Below are 26,420 nucleotides of genomic sequence, written 5' to 3' on the forward strand. Positions count from 1 at the left end.
ACAATAAACATGCCTGTGGCCATTATGCCATCTCATTCACAAAAGTAACAAACGTACTTGAATATTTTACTCACTTTTTAAAGGTCTTCTGTGACTGATTATTGTCCATATTTGCTGTTGATTCAATTAGTGGAGATTTCTTGTCCCGTTTTTCACTATGGAGCTTAGTACAAAGTTATGCAAAGGAAAATAAGAAAACTATTAAAATAATATTACTAAGATGCAGAGTTTAAAATAATAACAAAGTAGTTTTTCAGACATTAAATAAGACAAAACAAAGAAATAAATAAAGTTTTACCTGAAAAGGAAAGAGCTTGAATAAAACATGAAATAGACTAGACAATTAAAAAGTTCCATACAGGGCTAAGATGGATTTTTTAAATCCCTCCAACTTTACTGAAAAAGTTCAGATCCACTAACCACTTTAGGCTGGCTGAGGATATTTTACTCAAAACCCTGTTTCTGGCTGGCCGCAGTGGCTCATGCCTGTAATCCTAGCACTTTGGGAGGCCAAGGTGGGTGGACTGCCTGAGCTGAGGAGTTCAAGACCAGCCTGGGCAACACGGTGAAACCCCATCTCTATTAAAATACAAAAAATTAGCCGGGCATGCTGGTGTACACCTGTAGTCCGAGCTACTCAGGAAGCTGAGGCAGGAGAATTGCTTGAACCTGGGAGGCAGACGTTCTAGTGAGTTGAGATCACGCCACTGCACTCTAGCCTGGGACAGAGTGAGACTCCATCTCCAAAAAAAAACCAAAACTGTTTCAGGTGACATCACTCCTTGCTATTGGACCTGCTATTGGATATAAGAGATTTTATAGACTCCATCTTTTAAGTAAAACCCTCTAATGAAATTGTAAAAACATGTTATTCTTGAGGACATACATAAGTATTCATTTTGAGAAGGGGAGGAAATAGAAATGGGGATAAGCAACAAAAAAGTTAAATATCACTATCCTTTATTCTCTTTCACTATCATTTAGTGAAACTTAAGGATAACTTAAAACCAAAAAGTACAAAACATCACAAGAAAACTTTTGTAATTGTCTCAAATTCAAAGTTACTAAGATAATTATGTAATACAGGCAATTATTAGACAGTCATCAAACATACCAGATTTTGTTTCTTTTGCAACTCTTCTAAATATCCTAAAATGTCTTCATCTGCTACATCAAAGGCTGTTTGGCCCTAGGTAGGAAACAAGGGGGGGTAGTGATGGTCAAAAGTCAATAAATCATAAAATGCCTTCAGTAATTCTGTATAATTTTATATAAAGAAGTTGGATAACATTTTTTACAGTGGTTATAAATGATACAACAACTACTGTAAAAACATACAACTCTAAGGCAATGTACATGAAATTTAAGTGAAACAGAAGCTGTGAATATCTCCCCTTATTTTTTTGGTAACAGCTTTATCGAGATATAATTAATATACCATACAAATCACTCATTTAAAGTGTACGATTCAATGGTTTTATGGATATTCAGAGTTGTACAACTATCAAAATAATCAATTTCAAACATTTTTATCACCCTAAGAAGCAGGAACATACCCTTTAGTAATCACTGTGTGCATCCAGCCCAAGGCAACCACTAATCTACTTTCTGTCTCTATAGATCTGCCTATGCTAGACATTTCATGTAAGTGGAATCATACAATATACGGTTCTTTGTGACTGGCTTCTTTCACTCTACATATTTTCAAGGTTCATCCATGTTATAGCATGTATCACTTCATTTCTTTTGATGAATAATATTCCATTGCATGATATATACGGTCTGCTAATCCAGTCATCAGGTGGACATGTTTTTTTTTTTTTTTTTTTTGCCTATGATGAATAATGCTGCTATGAGCATTCATGTACAACTTTTTGTGTGGATATCTGTTTTCATTGTCTTCAACATCCAGTTAAGGGCGAAACTACTGGGTAATTTAACCTTTTGAGGCCTTTTTCTTTTTGATGACATCCTACAACTTAAATTCTTGGTAGAGTAATAAAATTTAAAAATGCATATATTTAAGCTGCTGAACATTCAGCCAGCCACAGGTATTAAAAATTAGTCCAGATGAACATATGTCAATCTATTTTAATTCACTGTGAAAGAGAAAATTTCAAAGAGCTGCTGACTAAACATAATAAGAATATTTCCTGCTGCCTGCATTAGTCCTTATAATAGCCCTACTGGACAAGTTTCCAGGACGCTTACAAATTCATTATTTAGAATACAGTCTTCTTTATGTTATCCAGTACATGATCCTTTCACAGAAAAAAAATGTTTTTAGCAACAAAAAATATAATTCTGAAAGAAAGTTTAAATTTCTTAACAGTATTCCTATATCCACAACGACATAAGAATGGATAAGAAATAATGGCTTCTAAAATCACATTAATTTTTCCGTTTAGAAACCTACAACAACCCTTGTTTCTGTACCAACATTGGGATGTTAACATCTATTCAGAAAGTAGCTAATTTCCAAACACTATAAAACAAACTATAAGCTAGCCAATATCTGAGCTAGTTTTCTCATTGCCTGTTAATAAAATAAAAAGCTATTGTCTATGAAAGGTATCTTTTTTTTTGAGATAGGATCTCACTCTGTTGCCAAGATTGGAGTACACTGGCAGGACCGTGGCTCACTGCAGCCTCAACCTCCTGGAGCTCAGCTGATCCTCCCACTTCAGCCTCCTGAGTAGCTGGGACCACAGGTGCACACCTCCATGCCTGACTAGTTTTTGTATTTTTTTGTAGAGATATAGTTTCACCATATTGCCCAGGCTGGTTTTGAACTCCAGGGCTCAGGCACACCTCCACTTCCCAAAGTGCTGGGATTATAGGTAAGAGCCACTGTGCCCAGCCCTATGAAGTTGTATCTTAAAAGTATATAAAATACTGCTTTTTCAAAATAGGTGAGTATGTATATAAATTTACAAGATTCAAAAATACTTATCATACTTGCCTTTTCTTGCTAGAAAGTCTTTCCAGTAGGAATTTAAGAGACAATCTATCCTTTCCCACTCAGTCCAAGATAAAAAGTTTTAGTTTTAATAAACTTTCCTCCCATTTCAATCTTGGGAAATAGAAGCCAAGATTTAAATTCCTGAAGAATAAATAGTTCTGAAATCAAATAACTGGCTCAAAACTTAAGGTGCCCTTTAAATTAGAAATATATGTTAATTCTAGTTTTGCTATATCATATGCTTTATATAATCAGTTCTAAAATGTTAATAATGCTATACATTTAATGTAAACCGTGTTTAAGATTGTTATGTGGAAATAATTCACTGACTTATTTTTAAATATCATGTTAAGTATTACCAACCCTTCTCATGAATGAACTATCCCACCTTGAAATGTCTGAACTGTAATTAAATTTTTGTAGCAGTTAAATGCAATGGGGTCACTTTAATAACCAAGCAACTCTCCTCTTTAAGAGTAAGAAATTAGATCACGCGACTAACCTTTATTTTCACTTTCTCCCTTGATAAATGAGTCTACTTTGCAAACAGCAGCTGATACAGAATCGAAACTAGAGTAAAATGTGGGTTATAAGAATTTCTAATTTCAAAAAAAGCACCCTCATCAACTTAACTCAGCAACTTAAACATGCTCTTTAAACAATCTGTAGCACAGTTACAAAGCTAACAGTCGTGAAGTTATAAACATTATTTGGTTCTTAACTACTATAAGGCTACTGTGCTTCACTGATAAGAGTATAAACACATTATAGTATATAAGCAGTGCCACTCAAAGCAACCAGGCAACAAACGAGGACACAACACTGAGGTATGAGAATGTAAGAACTCTATCAAGAGAACTATCTTAAAAATAACTGCTTAAAAAAAAATGAGTCCAATACATCTATTAAGAGTCACAAACACACTGGAGACACTGTAAGTCTAACTTCACAGTTTCTTCATTTTTCTTTATTCACTTATTCTAACCAAATTTTTTTTTAGGTACAACCTCTTCATCTTCACAACAATGAATAATGTAGCTGGGACAAATATTAGAACGATTCTCACTGTACAGATGAAGAAACTCAGTCTGAGTGCATGGTATTTGCCCAAGGTCATACAGGTCATTAAGAGAAAGTGGGAATACAATCTAGGTCTCTACTACTCTAGTGTGTCATTTCGCCTTTATCAAAAATAAAAATAAATGCAGATGGAATTAGGGTAAAACCATCCTCGTGTCCATTAATAGCAGAAATAGCTTTGCCATTCATTTAAATCTTTATAATGACAGTTATATTAATCTAAAAACTTGTCTGCTAGCCATTGTATTCAGTAAGGGAAATTCCAACCAGAAAAGCATTCTAGTCAATAAAGAACAATATTTAGATACATTCTAGTAAAGCAATTATTTTAATAAACTAAGAAAGCAAATAACCTTTATATTTAAGGTCTGTATCACATGATCTATAATAATGAATTAAAATGACAGTAAATATGTATTACTGTTTGCAAATTATTTAAAGAAATGAGACTGAAATCTCTAAATATTTTTAGGAAGAGTTTCAGATTTTCTATATGATTTGCTACACTTACTATATTATACATTATTTTCCCAAATAGTGTTTTCTATTACTAAAGAATTCATCTAAACTCTGGTAGTACCTTAGGTGCACATCTTTAATATCATTTTTTAAAACAATTTAGTAATAACCTTCAATCTGTAAGTACTAAGGAAGGTATCAAATGACAATATAAATTCATATAGGCAGGCTTACATAATGGAGACAAAGTAATTTATTTTGATTGAACATGATGTATGACATTTTAAAATATAGACAATAAAAACAGTCTAATTCATACATGCAAAGTTATGATTAAACTTTTAAAAATCAAAGTCGTAAAACAGAACTTCTCAAATGAAAAAAAAAAGGCTTGTGTTTGGATATATTTATGGCACAAACTCCTTTAGAATGCCATAGACATTATGTAGCTCCTCATTATAAAAGCAGTCTTTAAAATCTTGACTTTTAAAAGAAAAATAATATTTTGATTAAAATTTATATTTTTACATCTTAATAGTATCTTGAAAAATAAAAGATGAGGAAACTAAAACGAAAAGAAGTTATACTTAGCAGAATAAAAAGAAAAAACAATTATCAGGGCTTTAGGAAAAATTACTTGACTTCTCTGATCATGTTCCTGAATCCAAAAAACCCTTAATTTCACAGGGTTGTTAAAAGAATTGCATATGTGTAAAAAAGGCTGAAAATCTTTAAATTCTATGTAAACATGAGGCACAACTGTTTTTTTTTTTTTTCTTTGAGCAGCGTCTCCTTCTGTTGCCCACTGCTGTGCAGTGGCACAATCATGGACTCACTGCAGCCTTGAACTCCTGGACTCAAGCGATCCTTCTACCTCAGCCTCCCACGTAGCTGGGATTACAGGTGCACACCACAAGGCCTGGCTCACAATTCTTTTAAGACCACATAAAGATCTACTGAAATATCGCATGACAGATAAGACAGTACATAAAATTTAGAGTGACATAAGGAGCGGCTATTAATTTTTTTAAAAAGGATACAAGGCAAAATAATTTTATATGCACTCCTTCTCTGATAGCAAAATTATGATAAACTGTATGGCATAGGAATTAGACAACTGTTGGCCAGATGCAAATAAAATAATTTTTCTCATACATACTATATATTGTCTATGTTTCACTAGAATACTGATTCAGTAGGGGAAACACACCATGTTTAAACTTGTAAGTGAAATAATCCTTTTTGGAAACCATTTCAATTAATAAGCTTCTCTCATCTAGTTCTTATCCGGAGGCTACTGTTTCTAAATGAACCAATTATCAGCACTGCCCATATGAATGGACATGTGGTAAAAAGTCACTGTTTGGGAGAGAAGAATGCAGACCAGAGTTCAGAGGCTAACAGGTATCTGCTCATCTTTTCAGAAAAAAATTCTGAAGGGGAATTTCTACATGAAAAGAGAGGTAACATGACTTGCAAAGCTAAAATTAGCTGGCCTTTTACTTAAATAGTATCAGTATTTATTTGTCTTCTAATGCTGATTATAGAACAACAGAGAAAGTAAATTATTGAAAGTTTTAACTAAAAATTCAACCCAAAGATTTCTGTATTTATATACAAGTATAAAGCAATCGTTCTCCCAAATTTTTTTACTTTCCTTAAGACTTCTACCAATTCCTATGATTTTCACGCCTGCACATTTCTTATATAAAATACATATTTAAATCAGTTAATGAAAGTAAGTTATTTAGAACTCTACTCCAAAAACAGCAAAAGAATTAGATGGTCCTATTTTGAATAAAGATGAGATCATTTTATGACTCTCTGCTACATAACCTATGATATTTTCCTATGAAATGCAATATACAAGGAACATTCTATGGAAAGGTAATTAAACTCACTAGAGGAGACATGTTTTGAGTTCTCCATGATACTTATTATCTACCAACACAGAGTGGGAAGCGACTAGCAGGAATACTGGTGACTGGTTATTGACTGATAGTATCTACAAAGAAGTAGAGAAGTCTAGTTTAACAAGAAACTTGATAACCTGAATCTTTTCATGATTTCGTGACAAACACTTGTATGACATTATCTCCCTCCCTCCTTCTACCTAATTGTGGTATTAAGTATATAATTTACCTCACTCAACAGAACTACTTTCTTATCTACAAAACTAGAAGACTAGATGATGTTGCATCTCAATGATCCCCTTCAGCATAAAACTTTATAGTGTTTACTGTCATTACCTGCTGTAAGACCTCATTATTCATGTCACTTAGAGAACTCTATAAGCAAGCTAAAAGACCATCAGCTGGCCGGGCGCGGTGGCTCAAGCCTGTAATCCCAGCACTTTGGGAGGCCGAGACGGGCGGATCACGAGGTCAGGAGATCAAGACTATCCTGGCTAACATGGTGAAACCCCGTCTCTACTAAAAAATACAAAAAAACTAGCCGGGCGAGGTGGCGGGCGCCTGTAGTCCCACCTACTCGGGAGGCTGAGGCAGGAGAATGGCGTAAACCCAGGAGGCGGAGCTTGCAGTGAGCTGAGATCCGGCCACTGCACTCCAGCCTGGGCGACAGAGCGAGACTCTGTCTCCAAAAAAAAAAAAAAAAAAAAAAAAAGACCATCAGCTAAAGAATTAGAACCACACTTCTACATGTGTTCCAACTCAAAGGGGAGGCAGAAAATATTCACATGAGAATGCAACATTTTCTTAGCTTCTGAATTCCTAAGAACATAGTATCAATGCAAGTATCCAAATCTACTCTACATGTATGGCAATCTGATTACTGAAAGAGTAATACTTCTTCTTTGCAGCACAAGGCCAGAACTATCTCATATGGTAGCTGAAAAGACTTAAACCATTAATTAGTAAGTCAGTTGGCTAAAAAAAGTTTTATACAGTTGATAAAAATACAATTATATAATGTAATGCCTTATAACCTTTTGAGATTATATTTCTAGATATAGTTTATAAAACTATATTTCTAAAAGTTAAAATATTAAAATACTTTTAAAAGGCCTACCACTTTGTTGACCATCTCCATATCACATAGATTGTCCACTAAAATTCGACATGCTTCTTCTTTACCCCAATGAGCTGCAGCATGAAGAGGTGTCCAGCCATCATAGTCTTTAATATTAACATCATAGCCTGCCTGTATTAAAAGTCTAAAGAAATTACAGTGAATTAGACAATCATTAAAATCTAGAAATAAATGATCATGATCAAAAGCTTTCTATCATGCAATTTAACTACAATTTTCAATTAATTTCTTTTCAGAATTCACATCCTTCCCCCTCAATGAATTAACTATGGCAAATACAAAGTAATTCTCAGAAAAAACTCGGAAAAAGAAGATCTTGAGTCATTGCCATAATAATAGTTTTAATTAATTCCTAATGACTCTAAGTCTTATGGTTTGGTGTGACACTGATTAATTCTTGTTAATATGACTTATAAGTGAAATTTTCACAGAAAAGCCCATAATTTTTCAATGTAAAATCAAAAACTGATTAATCACTTTGTATGTAAAACTGATTTATTGTGGGAACTATCATCTTCAGGTTTCCATATAATGTATAATCTCGGGCTAAATGTGTTCTAAGAATATACTGGAATCAAAGAAACTTGTTTTGTAATGTTTCTGTTGCCTTGAAATTCAGGAGCTGAAAATTTTCAAAGAAAAATGACAATCTTTTAAGAACAAAACAAAGCAAAAAACATATTCCAAAGAGTCGGATCTATTTTTCTGAGCAGTAGAAAGCAGATACTCCAATCATCAACAAGCTAAAACAGAAACACATTTTAATACAATGCAAAGAGTTGCATAAATTATGTTAGTATGCCCTTCTAACTACATATTGACAGCAACTTTTATTTTATTTAGACATTAAGCTCACAGAGAGCAAAGATGGGTCTATAAACTGCACATAGCATAGCCCCACACAAACAGGCGAACGAACACTAAATACAACTCATGAAATCTAGTTAACCTTTACCTTACTTTCCAAGATGTTGAGCTTGAGAAGGACCTTCTTTTTACCTACAGGAGGTGGCAGTGACAGCTAATGTATAATCCCCCTTCATTTATTTAAGAACAAATCTGGTATTTCCTAACAATATCTAATACAGCTGTTTCTAATCCTGCTTCCATAACAGAACCATCTTAAGGGCTTGTTTTTTAAAAATAGATTCCTCAGCTCACCCCAGTACTACTCAATTAATCAGCATATGGAGAGATGGGCCCTGCTAATCTATATTCTTAATAAGTTCCCCATATGAATCGCTTATCATTGCCTGTCACCTGCCTGCAGACCAACATTTAAGAGCCATGATCTAAAGAAAAGCTGAAAGATCTAAGTCCAAAGAAATATCTCCACTGACATATATTACCAGAAACCTTATTAATAGAGGGAGAAACAATACTGGAATATAAGAGAAAAATGCTGTTCCTCATTAGGAAATATGAACTATAATAATGTTAAATATGCTAAGCAACATTTGTAAGTACTTAGAAGTCTGTGTGGTGAGAAAAAAGAGGTAGATAAATTTTTTCAACATGAAAAAAAAGGCCGTATCTATATTCAAGGAACTTTTGGAAGTGAAACAACAACCAACTGTCATGGATAGGTTCTGTGAATAGACATGCAATGGGAGTACAAAATTGAAAAGCATCAAAATCAAATTGAAAGGAGTTGTGTGTGTGTGGGAGGGAGAGAAAACGTGAAGAAGGTTACATTTGAAACAGATCTTTTCTACTGATTTTTATTTCGTATTTGTTTTAATTAACTTTCATAAGTAATATATTCACAAAGTTTAAAAAAAAGAAGAATAAAAGGATACATAGGGACATCACTCTCTCACTGCTGATCTTTAGCCAACTAGTTTGTCCTTCCTCAAAATAACCATACTATTAATTTTTATTGGATTCTTACAGAATGATTTCATGCATATATAAGCAAATATAATTTTAATTTTTTTTACAATAAGTACAAATAATACATACTTGGATCCTTGATTTTGACATTTCATAATATATCCTAGTGTTCTTTCTATAACAATATGTAAGGAGATTTCTCATTTTTGTTTTAATGCAGAATATGCCAGTGAAAGCATATACCATAATTTATTAAACCATTCTCTTATTCCTTTTATAAACAATGCTGCTAGCACATTATCTTACTCCTATGTGAGTGGCAGTATCTGTAAAAAACAAATTCCTAGAGGTAGAATCAGGGAACTAAAGAATAACTGTTACTTTGATTGAATTTGCTCAATTGTCATTTCTACTAATAAGAGTGCCTTTTCCTACACCCTGCCAACAGGATGTCAAATGTTTTGATCTTTGCCACTGATAGATGTAAAAGTGTAACTCACTGTAGCTTTATTTGCACTTAATTATGAATGAAGTTGATCATTTTTTTTCATATGCTTAAGGGCCTTTAACTGATTCAAAGGATTAAGCAGAATTTGCCTCCAAGTTGAAGAGATGGTGAATAAAAGCATCTAGACAGAAACAAGGGAAGGCATTAAGGACATCATGACAGAACTTCAATAGATATATATAACTGGCACAATTCATACTTTAGGGGCAATGGTGGTAGCTTAGCTTAAAAAGGAAGACAGTGGCCAGATAATGAAGAATCTACATGCTAAGTTGAGGAGTTTAAAATTTATCCTGATCCCCACTAAGAACTAATAAAGGATTTTGGGACCTTGGATAACCTAACTACAAAGATCATTTGCAAGCCATCCAGAAACCTATTTTGCAACATAACACAGTACTCATATGTCTACAGAAACAATTGCTTTAAGAAACAATTCTTACCTTTATGTAATACTCTTTAATACTTTCTATTCTCAAAAAAAAAAATGCTGTTGGCAACTCTCGAAAGTTTTCGATTACAGAGAAACAGGTGGACAAGAAAACTAATTAAAAGATAACAATGCCATAATATTCTTAGGAAAAAGGCCTAAATTATTGAAGTTGAATAGAGATTGAAAAGAGGAGGCTGGGCGGTGATGGCTCACGTCTGTAACCCCAACACTTTGAGAGGCTGAGGCAGGCAGATCACTTGAGCCCAGGAGCTCAAGACTGGCCTGGGCAACATGGTGGAACCTTGTCTCTACAAAAAATATGAAAACTAAGTGGGCATAGTGGCACATGCTTGTAGTCCCAGCTACGAGAGAGGCTGAGGTGGGAAAACTGCCTGAGCCTGTCACCCAAGAGGAGGAAACTTGGGAAAGGTGACTCATATATTCTTTACTGCTTTTACTAATGAGTGGGAATAAGAAAGACTGATATTAGAAGTTCAAGTGAATTAGAATCAATATATTAATAAAAGGTGCCGTAGATTTTGCTAAGTAGTTTTCCTTTCACGTAAATATAAGAATAATTTCATATATTGAATAATACACTGAATAATTTTCTTCATATAGTTGCCAACATTTGCATTGCAGAAGTAAAAATATTATTGCGACATGAAGCTTTGTTCCAAGCAAATTTGCTAAACAATATATAGCCTTGTAGAATCAAAGTTGCTTATGGCTTAGTATTTTATAGTGTGCTAATAGTACTAAGTTCCAGTGTTCATGTAGTAAAAAAGGAAACTGTATTTAAGATAAATTACATGTAAATAAATATTCTGCAGGAATGAAGCTTTCAAAATTGATGGTATGTTCACAGGACATTGTTCTTAGACTCATGAACTAGTTATCAATCTGGAACCACAAAATGACTCTCTGTAGTGATTTACTAGGCCAAAAGGTAACAGATAATAGTTGACTGACACTTAAATTCAACTTACCGGAAAATCACAACTGATTAAAAAAATAGTAATAATCAAAACTAGAGAGTTGAAAGAATTTTAGAACAAAAGCAATCATATTCAAAGTAGTTGCTCTCTTTCTTCCTGAAAACAGGCATTAAAGAACTCTTTTATGTTGCTTCAAAATAACATTTGCAGGTATTTTAAGAAAAGGACCAATGAATAAAGAAGACAAACTAAAGTAGAAAAACAACTCTGTAAAAAACAATACTTACTTTAAAACTTCCGTATAGCCTTTAGCAGCTGCAACGTGGAGTGCTGTACCTCCAGATTTTGCATGCCGGACATCATTTATATGACCACTATTTAGCCACTGCCTGGCATCTCTAAGCATGATCCGTTCTTCTTCCTTTCGAGCTGCTTCTATATCAACCCCTGATAAAATGAAAATAATTGCTTTTATTTTTGCTTAATAAAAACTGTTCCATATTGGGAAATAAAATTGTCCAAAACATGTCAAGTTTAAATAAAATTAAAAGTGAAAGTATATATGTATTTTTAAAATTGGCTGCTTATAACAAGTTGGTTAAACTAAAAAATGTGGGATACTGCAGACTTTCTCTACTTATTATTATTTTTTTTTTTGCTCCACGATACTATTTTGATCTATTTTTCCTTTCTGATTATTCTTGTTTTTTAAAATTTGAACATTTCCTAAGATATAAGCATCCTTTGGGCTAAAATTCTTTTTTAACAATTATAATGAATAAGTCTCAAATTTCTATCTACTGTTTTGATCTGTTCTATGAAATCTAGCCTAGCAGGTACAAATGTTTACTGAATGCTTCATCTTGGAGGTCCTGTCTTCATCTAAAATATATTGTATTTTAAAATAGATTATTTCTCTAGCAAACTCCTTTCATTTCCTTTTCCAACATAGTACATTCTTCATACCATTAAAATTATTTTCAAAATTTTAGTAAATTACACAAATGTTCATTCATTTAAAAGCACTTACTCTAAGCACTACCCTAGGTTGAGGTGATAAAAGTGGAAAGAGGCCAAAGTGGCTCACACCTATAATCCCAGCTACTCGGGAGGCTGAGGTGGAAGGATTGCTTGATCCAGGAAGTCAAGGCACAGTGAGCCATGATCATGCCACTGCACTCCAGCCTGGGTGAGAGCAACACCCTGTCTCAAAAAACAAAAAAAGTGAAGAATACAAAAATGAACAGGACCCTCTAATTTCTACCTTCAAAGAGCTCAACACCTTGGAAAAAAAATTAAAGAAAGATACTCTTGAAATTCCTGAATGATTTTATGTGGTCTTACGGCTTCGACTACTTGCTATTTAATAAACAGCACACACCACAATGCATTTACAATCTGCCTTACTCCACAAGTCTGTGAGCCTTTTTATCTTTCATCCCTACTGTCTGGCAGAGTACCTGATACAAAGTAAAGGGAGATCAGAGCCAGGAGCGTTGGCTCACACTTGTAATCCTAGCACTTTGAAAGGGTGAGATGGGCAGATCATTTGAGGTCAGCAGTTCAAGACCAGCCTGGCCAACATGGTGAAATCCTGTCTCTACCAAAAATACAAAAAAAAAAAAAAAAAAAAAAAAAAAGCCCAGGAGATGGAGGATGCAGTGAGCCAAGATCATGCCACTGTACTCCAGCCTGGGCAACAGAGTGAGACTTTGCTTGAAAGAAAAAGAAAATTAAAAAAAAAAAGCAAAGTACAGGGAGATTACTAAATGTTCACTAAATGAACAATGAATTAACAAATATAAAACAAGAACACACACACACACATTTCCTCAGCTAAGATTCTCCTATAATCCACATCCATGTATACAACTGGTCAAGATTTTTCATTCTTCCATCCACTCATTTAATATATACTGAGCACCTACTATTTTGCCAGGTACATCATTAGATGCTACAGGTATAGATGTGAACTTACTATTGGCAGAAGATGATTCATTTGTGAAGAAAAATAAAGCCAGAAAAGAAAACAGAAAGGTTAATGAGAAGGGGTGTTATTTTATATAGGTTGGTAAAAAATAGCTTCTTTGATGACTTTACAACAAGAAATAAAGTGAGTGACAGCCATACGACTGGGAGAACATTCCAGGCAGAGGGAAGTACCAGTAGGCTCTAAAGTGGGAGCCTCCTAGGAATGTTCTGTTTAGAAGGACAGGGTCTCTACAGAGTACTAAGGACAGTGAGCATGGTGACATGATCTAACTTAATTTAAAAGGATCACTTAGGATGAAAAGTTGAGTAGATATTGAGATACCCACTTGGAGGCTACTGCAATAATCTAGGCAATTAATGATGGTAACTTGAACAAGGGTGATGACAGTAAAGATAGTAAAGTGGTTGAATTCTGGGTTTTTCAAGGCATACCAAGAGAATTTGAATTAGTTTGGACACAGAAGAAAAAGAGAGGTCGAGAATCAATTAGAGGTTTTCAGTCTGAGCAACTGAAAAAATTAAAGCTTCAATTTCAGAAATGTGAAGTTTAAGATGCCTAACAAATATCTCATCAGAGACATCAAGTAATCAGTTGGATATCTAAGCCTGTAGCAGAGCGAACTAGGGAAACAATAAAATATTATGCCATGGGCATCTCAAATGCAATGCTAAAATCTTAACCTAATTTTTCTCCAACTGTTCTATTTGCTGCTTGTCTTGTTTTCCTATACTAAGTGCTCTCACTTACCTAGCAACATGAAAGTCATCTGAATTTCTCCCTTTACCTTACTCTCACCCCATCTGTGATTGTTAATTGTGTCAAGAGATGCCTAGATGGCTGGTGAAACACTGTCTATGGGTGCATTTGAGGGTGTTTCCAGAGGAGACTGACATGGGAGTCAGTGGCCTGGGAGAGGAAGACCCATCCTCAGTGTGTGCAAAAACAATCCAGTCAGCTGGGAGAAATGGGCTGAAAAAGGAGGATTTGCTCTCTTTGCTTGCTCTCTTCTCTCCCTTCAGGAGGGGGATACCTTTTTCCCTCCTGCTTTTGGATATCAGACTACAGGTTCTTCAACTTTTGGACTCTGGGACTTGCACCAGCGGCTCCTTGGGGGGGTTGTCAGGCCTGACAGGGACTGCACTGTCAGTTTCCCAGCTTCTAGGGCTTTGAACTTGGACTGAAGACATACTACTAGCTTTGAGCCAGCCACATTATCAGTTTCTCTGGTTCTTCATTTTGCAGGTGACCTATTATGGGACTTTGCAGTGATTCTGTGTCAGTTGCTCCTAATAAATCCCCTTCCATACATCCTACAGGTTTGTTTCTATGGAGGAGCCTGACTAATACACCATCCTATTAGTTACCAGATTTTGAGTTGCCACTTCTAGACCGTCTTCTAAATGGCCCCTATCACTATCCTAGTTCATAACTTATGTCTCACACTTTGACTACTACTACTGGCCCGTAACTCATTCAGTCTTTAGTCCCTTCTAATTCATCCCCCAATCTACTGCTGAATCGGAAAAAATAAAATATGATGTCATTTCTCTACATAAAATTTGTCAGTGGCTGCTTCTGTAAGACAAAGCTCAAGCTCTTTAGTATAGAAGACAAAGCCTGCATTTTTGACTTCATCTATAGTCTTTCTCTCTTACCATCATTCAGTGTTCTAACCATTTAGACCTCCACATAGGTCCCCAAGTACATCATGGTCTGTATTGTCATGACAGCTACCTCTACCTGAACTGTATCTTTATTCTGCCTGCTTATTAGCACATTACCATTTTTTTTCAAGACAACTAAACTGCTCATTATTCAACTGAAGCTCAGCTTTTGAAAAGCAGACAATAATTCAGAAATATTTTTAAAACTCCAAGATAACACAAGTATAGGAAAAGTCATCTTCAAACTAGAGATTATAATATCTCATTACTGCATTTGAAAGAAACTTGCAGTAAGATTTTCCAAACAGACCTTATGAAAACAATAAATTGTATAAACTATGTATATAATGAACAGAACCTATTATAATTTTATAAAAACCAAATGCCACCATTTCTATAGTAAAGCAGTTTTACATATATCAAAAATTTCCTACCAAAAGATAATCAGCCCATTTAAGATATGCCTAAGGTTAATAACCTTTCTATTAAGTGATTTATCTCAGATTTGCTTTTTTAATGTGTTATTCTCTTACTGGCTTTTAAAACAGGTAGCATTTTATTATTTTTATCCCTCCTTTCATTACAATCTTAAACATTCTGATCTTTATTGTATTTTACTATTCTGTTTCCCTTGAGCTTCAAGTTAAAAAAAAAAAACTACTTCTTTTCTATTTATCTAATTTCATGCTATCTTTATCTAATGACAAAACAATTACCTTCTTTAGCTTCCAAATCATGCTTGTAACTGATTCATATATAAAAACAATCCAAGTGTAAAGTTAACATGAAGGGCAATTCCTTATGTTTAAGAAAATTAAATTAGAAAAGAGAAACCTTTCTTTTGTTCTTAAATTTTGAAATACTACTGATTAGAGTATGTAGGCCCTGCTTAGCTCATCAAAAAATTGAAGAAGAAACAAAAAACAATCTAATTGTACTATGTATTAGGAGACTTGCTTTCTAATTTCAGTGCTTTGACTAGCTAGTGATCCCGAGAAAGCCATAGCTTCTTTGGATATTAGTAAGATAGGTTAAGAAAACAGATACTGAACCGAGACTGGCTGGATTTGAATCTCTGATCCACCACTTACTAGCTGTACTACCTCAGGCAAGACAATCTATGCTATGCTCTGGTTTCATCTGTAAGATGAGAATGATGACAGTATCTATCCCATAGGGTTGTTCTGAAAACTAAATTAATTAATACATGCAAAGTGTTTAGATCAGGAATAAGAACTAAGGTGTTAATTATTATCAGTTTGAAAAGTCTATGATTCTGCTTCTCTTTTCTTGATTTCTGTTTTAAAAGAAAAAACATCTTATAATGCATTTAACTGGTCCTAACCCACCTACTATATAACTGCAAGGTTTTTTAACAATGAAAACAGTATATAATAAAACTAAGTTGGGTATAACAAAGTGATTAGACTAACATTTGTCACTATGATTTAAGAACAGTAAATATTAGATTAAAATATAGCCAAATATCTTAGATTAAAATAAATAAAATTAGATTGGAATTTAGTCAGCTAACAGATTCAAAAATCAATGTGTCCCTAGCTAAATAAAGAAAATAATTACAGCTACTGTTCAATTATTACTACTTTCAAAGGCAATTTACTTAAGCATAACTAGTTACTGACCAAATGTACTAGAATAAGAAAAGCCAAAAGAATGATTTAAAAACTTAAAAATATTGAATAATAATTTTCATACCTGGATAATTTGAGAAATGTTACCACTACTAATGATATGGTTTGGCTGTGTTCCCACGCAAATCTCATCTTGAATTGTAGTTCCCATAAGCCCTACGTGTGGAGGGAAGGACCCAGTGGGAGGTAACTAAATAATGGGGATGGTTACCCCCATGCTAGTGGTCTTGTGATAGTGAGTGAGTTCTCACGAGATCTTATGGTTTAAGGGGCTTTTTCCTCTTTGTTTGGCACTTCTCTCTCCGGCTGCCATGTGAAGAAGGACATGCTTGCTTCTCCTTCCACTATGATTGTGCTTCCCCTTCCACTATGATTGTGAGTTTCCTGAGGACCCAGCCATGTGGAACTGTGAGTCAGACGTCTTTCCTTTATAAATTACCCACTCTCAGGTGCTTTTTCATAGCAGCATGAGAATGGACTAATACAGTAATTTGGTACTGGGTAGTGGGGCACTGTTGTAAAGATACCCAAAAATATGTGGAAGCAATTTTGAAACTGGGTAAACAGGCAGAGGCTGGAACAGTTTAGAGGGCTCAGAGGAAGACAGGAAGATGTAGGAAAGTCTGGAACTTCCTAGAGACTTACTGAATTTGACAAAAATGCTGATAGTGATATGGACAATGAAGTCCAGGCTGAAGTGGTCTCAGATGGAGATGAGAAACTTGTTGGGAAGTGAGGCAAAGGTCACTCTTAGTTATGCTTTGGCATAGGAGACTACTGGCATTTTGCTTCTGCCCCAGAGATCTGTGGAACTCTGAACTTGAGGGAGGTAATTTAGGGTATCTGATGAAAGAAATTTCTAAGCAGCAAAGTGTTCAAAAGGAAGCAGAGCATAAAAGTATGAAAAACTTTGCAGCCTGATAACATGACAGAAAAGAAAACCCAATTTTCTGGGAAGAAATTCAAGTAAATTTGCATAAGTAACGAGGAACCAAATGTTAATTGCCAAGACAAAGGGGAAAAGGTCCCCAGGGCATGTCAGAGACTTTCTCAGCAGCCCTTCCCATCACAGGCCTGAAGGCCTGGGAGGGAAAAATGGTTTCCCGGGCTGGGTCCAAGGCCCCCTTGCTACGTGCAGCCTTGGGACTTGGTGCCCTGTGTCCCAGCTACTCCAGCTCTGGCTAAAAGGGGCCAATGTACAGTTCAGGCCATTGCTTCAGAGAATGCAAGCCCCAAGCCTTTGTGGCTTCCATGTGGTATTGGGACTGTGGGTGTGCAGACGTCAAGAAATGAGGTTTGGGAACCTCTGCCTAGATTTCAGAAGATGTATGGAAAGGCCTGGATGTCCAGGCAGAAGTCTGATGAAGAGGCAGAGCCCTCATGGAGAACTTCTGCTAAGGCAGTGTGGAAGGGAAATGTGAGGTCAGAGGCCCCCCCCCACCCACAGAGTCCCCACGGGGGTACTGCCTAGAGCAGCCATGAGAGGAGGGCCACCATCCTCCAGACCCCAGAATGATAGATTCACTGACAGCTTGCACTGTGTGCCTAGAAAAGCCACAGACACTCAACATTGGCCCATGAAAGGAGCCAGGATTGGGGCTGTACCCTGCAAAGCTACAGGGGCAGAGCTGTCCAAGACTGTGGGAGCCCACCACTTGTATCAGCATGACCTGGATGTGAGACATGAAGTCAAAGGAGATTATTTTGGAACTTTAATGTTTAATAACAGTCCTACCGGATTTTGGATTTGCATGGGGCCTACAGCCCCTTTGTTTTGGCCAATTTATCCCATTTGGAACAGGTATATTTACCCAATGCCTGTACTCACACTGTATCTAGGAAGTAACTAACTTGCTTTCGATTTTACAGGCTCACAGGCAGAAGGGACTTGCCTTGTCCTGGATGAGACTTTGGACTTAGACTTTTGGGTTAATGTTGGAATGAGTTAAGACTATGGGGGACTGTTGCGAAGGCATGACTGTGTTTTGAAACGTGAGGACGTGAGATTTGGAAGGGGCCAGGAGTGGAATGATATGATTTGGCTGTGTTCCCACCCAAATCTCACCTTGAATTGTAGTTCCCACAATCCTCACAAGTTGTGGGAGGAACTCCATGTGAGGTAACTGAATCATGGGGGCAGTTACCCCCAATGCTGCTGTTCTTGTGATAGTGAGTGAGTTCCCACGAGATCTGATAGTTTTATAAGGGATTTTGCTCAGCACTTCTCTCTCCTGCCACCATGTGAAGAAGGATGTGTTTGCTTTCCCATCTGTCAAGACTGCATGATTGTAAGTTTCCTGATGTGTTTGCTTTCTCTTCTGTCATGACTGCATGATTGTAAGTTTCCTGAGGCCTCCCAAGCCCTGTGGAACTATAAGTCAATTAAACCTCTTTCCTTTACAAATTACCCAGTCTTGGGTATTTCTTCATAGCATCATGAAAATGGACTAATACAACTAGAGATATATTTAGGGTGCTTTTTTATAATTATTAAAATCTGTTAAGAGATGCCCCTATACTTTTGTTTCTTTGGAATTAAGATGTGCTATATAAATTTATGCATTCCCATTACATGTATCAAATGAACATCATGAAGCATTTTCTAGGAGATATTTTAAATAAAATGTAGTATGGTACAGTGGTACAGAATGTGGGCTCAAGATATTTGTCATACTGTTTAGGACAGATACTTCCTACCTGTATGATCTTGGGTAAATCACTAAGCCTCAATTTTCTCATCTGGAAATGGGGTAACAGTAGTATAAACCTCATAGAATTGCTATGAGGATGAAATGAAGAAATGCATGTGAAGCTCTTTGCTCAATGCCTGGCATATAATAAGCATTTAATAACAGCTACTCTCATTACTACTATTATTAGTGTTAGCACTTAGCTTTTCATCTCCAGGGTCATCTCATCTACTAGTTCTCAAAACTCCCCCTTCTTACGGTTCTCCTAGATTTACTTTTCACATCTTCACATATCTTAAGTTCTAAGAATGCACCAACCACTGTCATCTAGATGTCCTTTGGTACTAAAAACCCAATATATACTCACATAGTCCCTCAGTCTGTTTCTGTCTCATCTCACACTTTCCCACGTGAACTCATCTAATCATCACTTCTTCAACTGGAAACTTCAGTGAGTTAGTCTTAATTCTTTCTTCATATCTGCATTCAATTCTTCACCAAACTGTTCTAATTTTACTTCAACACTTCCTCAAGACAACCTTGTTCTTCATTTAAAATGTAACAGGTTTTGGCTCCTTTCATCTTTCACCTGGACTAATTTGAGAATCTTCTTCAAGGAATGCATGTCACCATATATCCTACATTCTATTTCATCCTCCAAGTTGCCATCAGTTTTATACTAAAAACCAAATCCAATCAGATTAATTTATTGCTTGGAGATCTTTGTTGCATCTGTGTAATGCCTACAAAATAGATATCCTTCACTATCTGGCTCTGACCTATCTTTTCAGGCCTCATCTCCTATAAATCCCGCCCTGACTTTGCATCTCAATTCCAGTCCCAATGAATGTGTCTTCCAGTCCACATATGCTATGGATATCTCTAATTCCTGTTTTTTTTTGTTTTTTGTTTTTCAAAAAAAATGTTGTCCAGGCTGGAGTGCAGTGATGTGATCATAGCTCACAGTAACCTTGTACTACTGGCCTGAAGCAAGCCTCTCACCTCAGCCCCCAAAAGCAATGGAATTATAGGCATGAGTCACTATGCTTGGCCTTCCAATTCCTTTTCTTTGCACATTTTGATACCCCATCTTTTGTGTCCACCAGTTCCCTTATTGCCAAGCAAACTCCCTCTAAATGTCATAACTCTGAAACCTTTCCTCACTACAGCTTTTTCTATTCTCTCACAATATTATGTTCCTATATATTTTAATACACAGCAGACTGTATTGTGAAGCTCTCTTCGTTTGACACTTCTGCTAGACTGTGAAACCCTTAAGAAGGATTGTCTTGTTTTTTTTATTGTTAACACCCAGCACATAGAACATTTGCTGGCACATTAATCGATGCTAAATGAATCACTGAAACTAAAATCAGCCCTGCTTACAGTCATGCTAACAATTTCCCTTATACAGAAGGAAACCAAATGCAAGAAATTTTCAGTACAATTCCATGCCTTTTCTAGTTCATAACAATTGCTAATATCAGATAAAAAATGGGAGCCTTAAACGTTTACTTTAAATAATTACCATTGTTTGACAGGAAACTGTTATCTGAGCTATCTGAGCACTCATCACAGCAAAATGGACAGTAAGTTCTTCTTGCTAGGTTGTGATGCTTTATACCTATTCTTTAGTTTACTCTAATCTAGAAGATCCCATGACTCTAAAACACTTGTCTATCTAGAACATGGCTACTGAAAGCTCTTGTGTGTGCTTATTCAGGCTCCAGTTTATAATCACTTTTCTATTGCATTTCTTGTTTTTCTTAGGCTCTAGTTATCTTCAATCACTTTTTATAACACTTCAATTCTATTTTAGGTATTTATTTTCTCAGTTTTCGTGCTTAAGATTTTTTTTTTTGGCCGGGCGCAGTGGCTCAAGCCTGTAATCCCAGCACTTTGGGAGGCTGAGATGGGCGGATCACGAGGTCAGGAGATTGAGACCATCCTGGCTAACACGGTGAAACCCCGTCTCTACTAAAAAAATACAAACAAACTAGCTGGGTGAGATGGCGGGCGCCTGTAGTCCCAGCTACTCGGGAGGCTGAGGCAGGAGAATGGCGTGAACCCGGGAGGCAGAGCTTGCGGTAAGCTGAGATCCGGCCACTGCACTCCAGCCTGGGCGACAGAGCGAGACTCCGTCTCAAAAAAAAGAAAAAAAAAGATATATATTTTTTTAAAACAAACCCACAGTTGGTTAGATGCAGTTGCTCATGCCTGTAATATCAGAACTTTGGGAGGCCAAGGAAGGTGAATTGCTTGAGTTCAGGAGTTCAAGACCAGTCTGACCAACACAGTGAAACTCTGTCTCTACTAAAAATACAAATATTAGCCAGGTGAGGTGGCATGCGCCTACAGTCCCAGCTCCTCAAGAGGCTGAGGTGGGAGGATCGCTTGGGTCTGGGAGGTTGAGGCTGTAGTGAGCCATGACTGTGTCACTGCACTCCAGTCTGTCTCAAAACAAACAAACAAAACAAACCTGCAGTCATTAGGAGTTTTCCTAATCCCAAGGAATAAAAATCTCCTTTCATGGAATTTATTTACCTTCTATTCCTTTCAAATCCTTAGTTTCTATTTTCTGATGAAGCACATTTCAGCAGGAGTCAGCCCTCTACATCAATATTTCATACCATTCCTCTATCATTTGACCTCAGTAAAACACAGCTCTAATAATGCCTGTTTGATCACTGCCTAAAGATAATGGAATATAACAAAAATCACATGTGGCATTTTGTGTGTGTGTGTGCTGCCCAAAGGTACTGAAGAAGTAATCACACATATACACATTAATTTTTAATTATAGTAAAATAAACATAAAAATAAAATTTACCATCTTTTTTTTTTTTTTTTTTTTTTGAGGCGGAGTCTCGCTCTGTCGCCCAGACTGGAGTGCAGTGGCCAGATCTCAGCTCACCGCAAGCTCTGCCTCCCGGGTTTACGCCATTCTCCTGCCTCAGCCTCCCGAGTAGCTGGGACTACAGGCGCCCACCACCTCGCCTGGCTAGTTTTTGTATTTTTAGTAGAGACGGGGTTTCACCGTGTTAGCCAGGATGGTCTCGATCTCCTGACCTCGTGATCCGCCCGTCTCGGCCTCCCAAAGTGCTGGGATTACAGGCTTGAGCCAACGCGCCCGGCCAAAATTTACCATCTTAACCTTTTTTTTTTTTGTTTTCAGAAAGGGTCTCACTGTGTCATCCAGGTTTAAGCACAGTGATGTGATCAGATCACTGCAGCCTTGAACTCCCAGGCTAAATAAAGTGATCCTCCCCACTTAGCTGGGATTACGTGTCTTAACTATTTTTAAGTGTACAGTTCTTAAGTACATTCACACTGTTGTGTAACACATATACAGAGCTCTTTTCATCTTGTAAAAGAACAACTCTGCCCATTAAACAACAACTCCCTTTTCTCCCCTCCTTCTAGCTCCTGACAGCCATCATTCTATTTTCTCTATGCATCTGACTATTCTAGGTACCTCATATATGTAGAATCATTTGTTTTTCTATTTTTTTTTTGGTCACTGGCTTATGTCACTTACCATAAAGTCCTTCATGTTGTAGCATATGTTGGATTTCCTTAAGGCTGAATAATATTTCACTGTATGTGTATTCCACATTTTATTTATTCATCCATCAATGGACACTGGGTTTGCTTTCATCTTTTGGCTAATATGAATAATTTGTACACCCATGTTTGTACAAATTATTCAAAGAATTGAGTTGTTTTAAATTGTTTTGGGTAGGCTGGGAGTGCTGGCTTATGCCTATAATCCCAGCACTTTGGGAGGCCCAGGTGAAGGATCACCTGAGGTCAGGAGGTAGAGACCAGCCTGGCTAACATGGTGAAACCTCATCTCTACTAAAAATACAAAAATATTAGCCAGGCACGGTGGCAGGTGCCTGTAATCCCAGCTACTCGGGAGGCTGAGGCAAGGAGAATCGCCTGAACCCGAGAAGCAGAGGTTGCAGTGAACCCAGATTGCGCCACTGCACTCCAGCCTGGGTGACAGAGCAAGACTCTGTCTCAAAAAAAAAAAAAAAAAAAAAAAAAAGAAAGAAAGAAAAAACTTCTAGAAGAGGAGTTGCTGGATCTTTTTTTTTTTTCTTTTTAGACAGAGTCTCACTCTGTCACCAAGGCTGGTGTACAGTGGTGCAATCTCGGCTCATTGCAACCTCTGCCTCCCGGTTCAAGCAATTATCCTGCCTCAGCCTCCTGAGTAGCTGGGATTACAGGCACACACACCACGCCCGGCTAATTTTTGTATTTTTAGTAGACAGGGTTTCACCATCTTGGTCAGGCTGGTCTCAAACTCCTGACCTTGTGATCCGCCCACCTCGGCCTCCCAAAGTGCTGGGATTACAGGAATGAGCCATCGCACCCGGCCTGGATCATGTTTTATACATACATACATATATATACACACAGCTTTATTAAGATATAATTCACAGCATCTACATAGCATTTAAAGTATAGAATTAAATGGTTTTAGTAAATGTGAGGAGTAGTGTAACCATCATGACAATCAACTTTAGAATACTCATCACTCTTAAGACTGATGAAACTCTGTGCCCATTAGCAATCACTCCTATCTATAAATGAACATCTCCCAAATTTACATACCAATTTTGTAACTCCAGACTCACATATTCAACAGTTTGGATATCTAACATGCAAAATAAATTTAACATGCCTGAAAATGAAGCCCTAATATTTCCCTATAAAACCTACTCTTCTTATAATCTTCACATCTCAAATAGGAACTTCATCCATTTGTTCAAACCAAAAATCTTAGAATCTTCTTTTTTTCACACCTTCTAGCTAATGACTCAATAATTCTTTTGGTCAAACCTTCAAAATATACCTATAATCCAACCTCTTCTCATCACTTCATCTACTACCAGTCAAAAATAAATCACCTTGTTTTGTCTGGATTATGGCAATTATTTCCTAACCCTTCTCCTACTTCTGTCCTTGTCTCCCTACAATCTATTTTCAACACAAGAGCCAGAGAGATCCTTTCTAAAACTGTATCAAATCATGTCAGTCCTCTGCCTCAATCCCTCCATTGGCTTCCTATTTCCATCAGGTTAAAAGCCAAAGTCTTCCCAATGACTCACAAGGCCTTATGTGATATGACCTACCTGCCTCTTCCTCTGCTCTGCCTCTCCAGTCAAGCTAGTTTACATGCTGCTTCTCTGCATATACAAGACACCCGCCCATTCTTGTATTCATTGCTCCCCTTGTCTGGAATGCTCTTTCCCCAGATCAACATGACTCATTCCCTCACTGTATTCACATCTCAGCTTAAATGACCCCTTATCAGTGAGCCTTCCTGACCACACTATTTAACTTTGCAATGTGCCACTTACCCTGTGTACTTTCTATCCCCTTTGCCTGCTTTATTTTGCTCCAAAACTTTTACTTCCACATAATTTTATGCCTGATCCTGTTGCTTCTGACATTTAACTTTAAAAATACTTAAAAGATAGAGTTGAGAATATTCTAGAAAACAGAATCATACTGTATTATTGTTTTGCAAGCTGAGTTCATTCTTTTCATTCAATTATGATTGTCCTTCAACATCAATAAATATTTTTGCTGGAAAAGTACTATATTATTTCTAAAACATTTTTTCCATTTAGGTTGCTTTTTATTTTACCTTGCCGATTAACTTCATTTTGAAGTAGCTCTTCCATTGCCTCCTCCTCCGCAATATCTAAAGGTGTGTCTCCTTCACTGTTGACAGCCCCTACATGTGCTCCCTGACCAATCAAAAACCTGTAAAACCAAAGGGAAAATAGTTAAGCAAAAGATATTATCATTGAAATAAAACTAAATGCATAACCAGTGAGGAAAGTTCCTATATAAATCAGCAATAAAAGACAGTATACACATAATTTAAATTTTAAAAAACTATCAGGCCGTGCGCAGTGGTTCACGCCTCTAATCTCAGCACTTCGGGAGTCCAAGACTGGCAGATCATGAGGTCAGGAGATCAAGACCATCCTAACATGGTGAAACCCTGTCACTACTAAAAATACACAAAATTAGCTGGGCGTGGTGGTGGGTGCCTGTAGTCCCAGCTACTCAGGATGCTGAGGCAGGAGAATGGCGAGAACCTGGGAGGTGGAGCTTGCAGTGAGCTGAGATCATGCCACTGCACTCCAGCCTGGGCAACAAAGCGAGACACTGTCTAAAAAAAAAAAAAAAGAAACAAACAAAACTAGAGCATGTTTCTTTTTTAAATTTATATTTTCTAATTTTTCTATAATGTATACATGTTGCTTTACCAATACAAAAACGTTAATTTTTAATAATAATTAGAAAGCATTTCATAAAAATGCAAATTTTTAATAATAATTAGAAAGTCTCATAGGATCCACCTCCACTGAGACTTTTCATTATCTCCATATGGACTGGTTTCCTTAAATATTTTGATAAGTGCATTCCAATATAATTGGCTTCTGTGTACTCTGTATTTTATTTTAAGCATCCAAAACACAATTCTAAGAAAGCATCTATAGGCTTCATTAAACCTGCCAAAGGGATTCATATACAAAAAGGTTATTAATCTCTTCAATCATGTCAACAGCATATCTCCCAGAGTCATCTACTGAATGATGTAACTAACCATCTATTACCTAAGTCAATTTATTTTATTTTATTTTATTTTATTTTATTTTATTTTTCTGAGACAGAGTCTCGCTCTGTCGCCCAGGCTGGAGTGCAGTGGCACAATCTCGGCTCACTGCAAGCTCTGTCTCCAGGGTTCATGCCATTCTCCTGCCTCAGCCTCCCAAGTAGCTGGGACTGCAGGTGCCTGCCACGGCGCTCGGCTAATTTTTTGTTGTTGTTGTTGTATTTTTACTAGAGACAGAGTTTCACCGTGTTAGCCAAGATGGTCTCGATCTCCTGACCTCGTGATCTGTCCGCCTCAGCCTCCCAAAGTGCTGGGATTACAGGTGTGAACCACCGCGTCTGGCCTACCCAAGTCAATTTCTAACTTAAAAAATTTCTGAATGGCTCTACCATGCTAGGAGAAAAGATAATGTACGGCCCTCATTGATCTGGCCTTGTCTTCTTTTTCAGCCTCCTTCTTCTTCCTGCCTGTATCATAGCTTAGGTGCCAACAATAGAGAACCACTTGTAGTTCTAGA

The 26,420-nt window shown here is 36.7% G+C and overlaps 1 protein-coding gene across 5 annotated transcripts in view; it reads right to left on the reverse strand.

Annotated features, from left to right (window-relative positions):
• The window catches only part of PPP1R12A (protein phosphatase 1 regulatory subunit 12A), a 168,219-nt gene that overhangs the window by 47,815 nt on the left and 93,984 nt on the right, over window positions 1-26,420 (reverse strand). For all 5 annotated transcript variants that reach the window (XM_030939999.1, XM_030939996.1, XM_030939998.1 and 2 more), the window contains exons 3-7: window positions 24,923-25,041; window positions 11,552-11,711; window positions 7,532-7,676; window positions 1,115-1,189; window positions 75-163 (exon numbers count right to left, since the gene is read on the reverse strand). In XM_030939999.1, coding sequence (XP_030795859.1) covers window positions 75-163; window positions 1,115-1,189; window positions 7,532-7,676; window positions 11,552-11,711; window positions 24,923-25,041 — 588 coding nt within the window. The remainder of the gene's footprint in view (window positions 1-74; window positions 164-1,114; window positions 1,190-7,531; window positions 7,677-11,551; window positions 11,712-24,922; window positions 25,042-26,420) is intronic.

Source organism: Rhinopithecus roxellana, chromosome 10 (genome assembly GCF_007565055.1).
Source record: "Rhinopithecus roxellana isolate Shanxi Qingling chromosome 10, ASM756505v1, whole genome shotgun sequence".
NCBI classification, from domain to species: Eukaryota; Metazoa; Chordata; class Mammalia; order Primates; family Cercopithecidae; genus Rhinopithecus; species Rhinopithecus roxellana.